This window comes from Aplysia californica, unplaced genomic scaffold, assembly GCF_000002075.1.
Source record: "Aplysia californica isolate F4 #8 unplaced genomic scaffold, AplCal3.0 scaffold00409, whole genome shotgun sequence".
In the NCBI taxonomy this organism is placed as follows: domain Eukaryota; kingdom Metazoa; phylum Mollusca; class Gastropoda; order Aplysiida; family Aplysiidae; genus Aplysia; species Aplysia californica.
In genome coordinates this window covers 273,490-276,131 of record NW_004797679.1, presented here as the reverse complement: position 1 = coordinate 276,131, position 2,642 = coordinate 273,490, and the positions used below count along the sequence as shown (strand labels likewise).

At 47.3% G+C, this 2,642-nt stretch overlaps 1 protein-coding gene across 1 annotated transcript in view; it reads left to right on the top strand.

Moving 5' to 3' along the window:
- The window catches only part of LOC101851518 (protein MON2 homolog), a gene marked incomplete at its 5' end in the record, with an annotated part of 5,262 nt that overhangs the window by 1,676 nt on the left and 944 nt on the right, over positions 1–2,642 (top strand). Inside the window, 3 exon segments of the mRNA XM_035971277.1 lie at positions 570–768; positions 1,079–1,395; positions 1,970–2,296. Of these exon segments, the coding sequence (XP_035827170.1) occupies positions 570–768; positions 1,079–1,395; positions 1,970–2,296 (843 nt within the window).

Here is a 2,642-nt window from a genome sequence, read left to right as displayed (position 1 = left end):
GGGGGGGTATTTCAATTTTGGTGTTTTACGTCTCTGTCAAGAACACAGTTTAGATAATTTAGGAGGCGGGCTTCAACCCTAGCTGACAGGGCTAACCTGAGTTGGAAGGGATACAACGTCCTAGCGAAAAGACACAGATACTCGATAAAAATTCTCCCTGCAAGGAAATTGCATCACAGTTTTCTGCATCTGACGGTAAAGCGCCTAACCGCTACACCACAGATGCTGGCAAACCTAGACTGTGTTATGCCTCTGTGCAACTCCTTTTTATTGCTATAGCCAATTGGGGTGGATGGGCGGTTGTTTCAAAAATACTGTACAGAGAGGAAGAGAGAGGTAGAGAGATATAGTGATTAATTGAGAGAGGAAGGGAGATAATAAAAGAGAGAGAGAGAGAGAGAGAGAGAGAGAGAGAGAGAGAGAGAGAGAGAATGAAATGATGACTATAAAAGTATGTTCTTTGTATTATTGTAAAGTGCACTGGACACTTTGTTATTTGAAAGGCGCGAATGGATGTAATTTCTATTATAACGAAAGTTAAATCTTGACGTAAAACCCTTTCCTCCCAGGTTCTGTTCCCGCTGTTGGAGAACGTGCAGAAGTTCTCCAGCTCCGCGTCCACGATCAGGGACAAGGAGTCCACGGGCAACATCCTGATCCACCACTCACGTGACACGGCCGAGAAGCAGTGGGCGGAGACAAGGGTGCTCACGCTGGCGGGCGTGGCCAGGACCTTCAACGCCAAGAGGAAGATGCTGCAGGGGCTGGGTGAGTGCTTGTTTGTTTGTTGATTGTTCGTGGATTGTTTGGGCTAAGTGAGGTGAGGGGTTGGTTGAGGATTGTTGGAGCTTTGATAGGTGCTGTTAGGGCTTGGTGAGCCGTAGGTTAGAAGTTGTTGTGGTCTTGATGTGTGTTTTCTTGGGCGTGGTGAGTGGTCGTTGGGATTTGGCTAGGTATTTTGGGGCTATAAGAACTTTGTCAATTTTGGTGGGGGTTGGTGAGTCATTGGTGGGGCTCTAGGGCCTTTATCAGTATCGACCCCGCTTAACGGCTCTCTCTTCTCTCCCTCTGACATCAGGCGACTTCCCACGAGCCTGGTCCCTCCTGCTGGAGCACATCGAGTTGTCTGCCCTGTGCCAGAACGCAGAGGTCTCCCTGGCCGCCCTCAAAAGCTTCCAGGAGATCCTGCAGATCGGCCGCGCCACCAAAGGCTCTGAGGATGGGGAAAGTACGGGCCCGAGTCTCATAGAGCCTCCCTCGTCAGAGGTGATGAATCGCACTGGCGATGCGGCGGGAGCTGCCACGGGGAAAAAGGCCAACAACGAACTGTGCTCTAAAGGACCCATCTCGGACTCGGCGGACCATGACATTCCTCTGTGGTCAGCTGCCTGGAAGGTGGGTTCACAGGGGGTTTTTTGGTTTTGGTTTTGCTATTGTGTTTTTTATTTAATTATCGGATATTATCGAGGGTTGGGTCTGTAGTTGTTCTTTTTTGCGGGGGGGGGGGGTTGGTTGTCCCTGGGGAGGGTTGGGTTGTCCCCGTAGATTGATCTATGAAGCATTTTTTTGTTTTTTGTCTGGGAAGGTAAATTACATTTTAAAGGTTTATTGTTATAAAGAATTGGTCCTTGAATGTTTGGATGACCTGTGTCAAACTTGTCCAAGATACTGGGTTTGTGAATGTTGTTTAGGATCATTGGCATCTTAATTTTAGTTTTCTGAACAGGAAAATTCTTGTTTTAAATTTTTTTTGTATAAAAAAGTCCCTAGTGCGGGTAGAGTTTTTATTTTTTTTATTTTGTTGTTTTAATTTATTTTTATTTTTTGTGATTGAGAGGCATTACTGTTCACGATGAAAAAGGAAAGTTTTCTCCAAGGATAGTTTCTATTCGCCAATATTGACGAACAAACCCGTCAACACGTTTTGGGCACACCTAACCTACAATATCGTGATCTCTTTGTCCTCCAGGTGTGGCTGAACATTGGCACCGAGGTGACCAAACCCCCGAGCTCCCAGAACGAGGAGCGGCCAACAGGTGGCGCCCCATCCCCCAGGGTGTACCTGCCGTCCCAGAACTTCCTCACGGCGCTCATCCAGACGTTCCCGCCCTTGTTCGAGCACATCAAGTCCCGGTTCGTGGCCGCGGACCTGCACAAACTGTCGGCCGTGCTGAAAGGCACACTGTGTGTCCCCGTGCAGAGCGATGCTTCTCCCTTCATCGTGCCCTCCTACACTGAGGCTACGGTCACGCCCCTACAGGAGGCCTCGCTCGCCGCCATGGAGGCGCTCATCAAGGTACACTTTATCATCCTCATGATCATCATCATCATCATCATCATCATCATCATCATCATCATCATCATCATCATTATTATAATTTTTTTTCTAAATTATTATCAGTATTCTCCTTAGCATCAATGTGCTTGTTGTTTTTATTGTTGCTGTTATTACTGTTATTTTTGTTTTTATCAATATTATTACTCCATGCAAATGCACATTGGAGCATATATGCACAGCAACACTCACCCACACACCCACATACACACACACACACACAAACACACTCGCACACACACACACACACACACATGCTCACACACACATACACACACGCCCTCTCTCTCTCTCTCTCTCTCTCTCT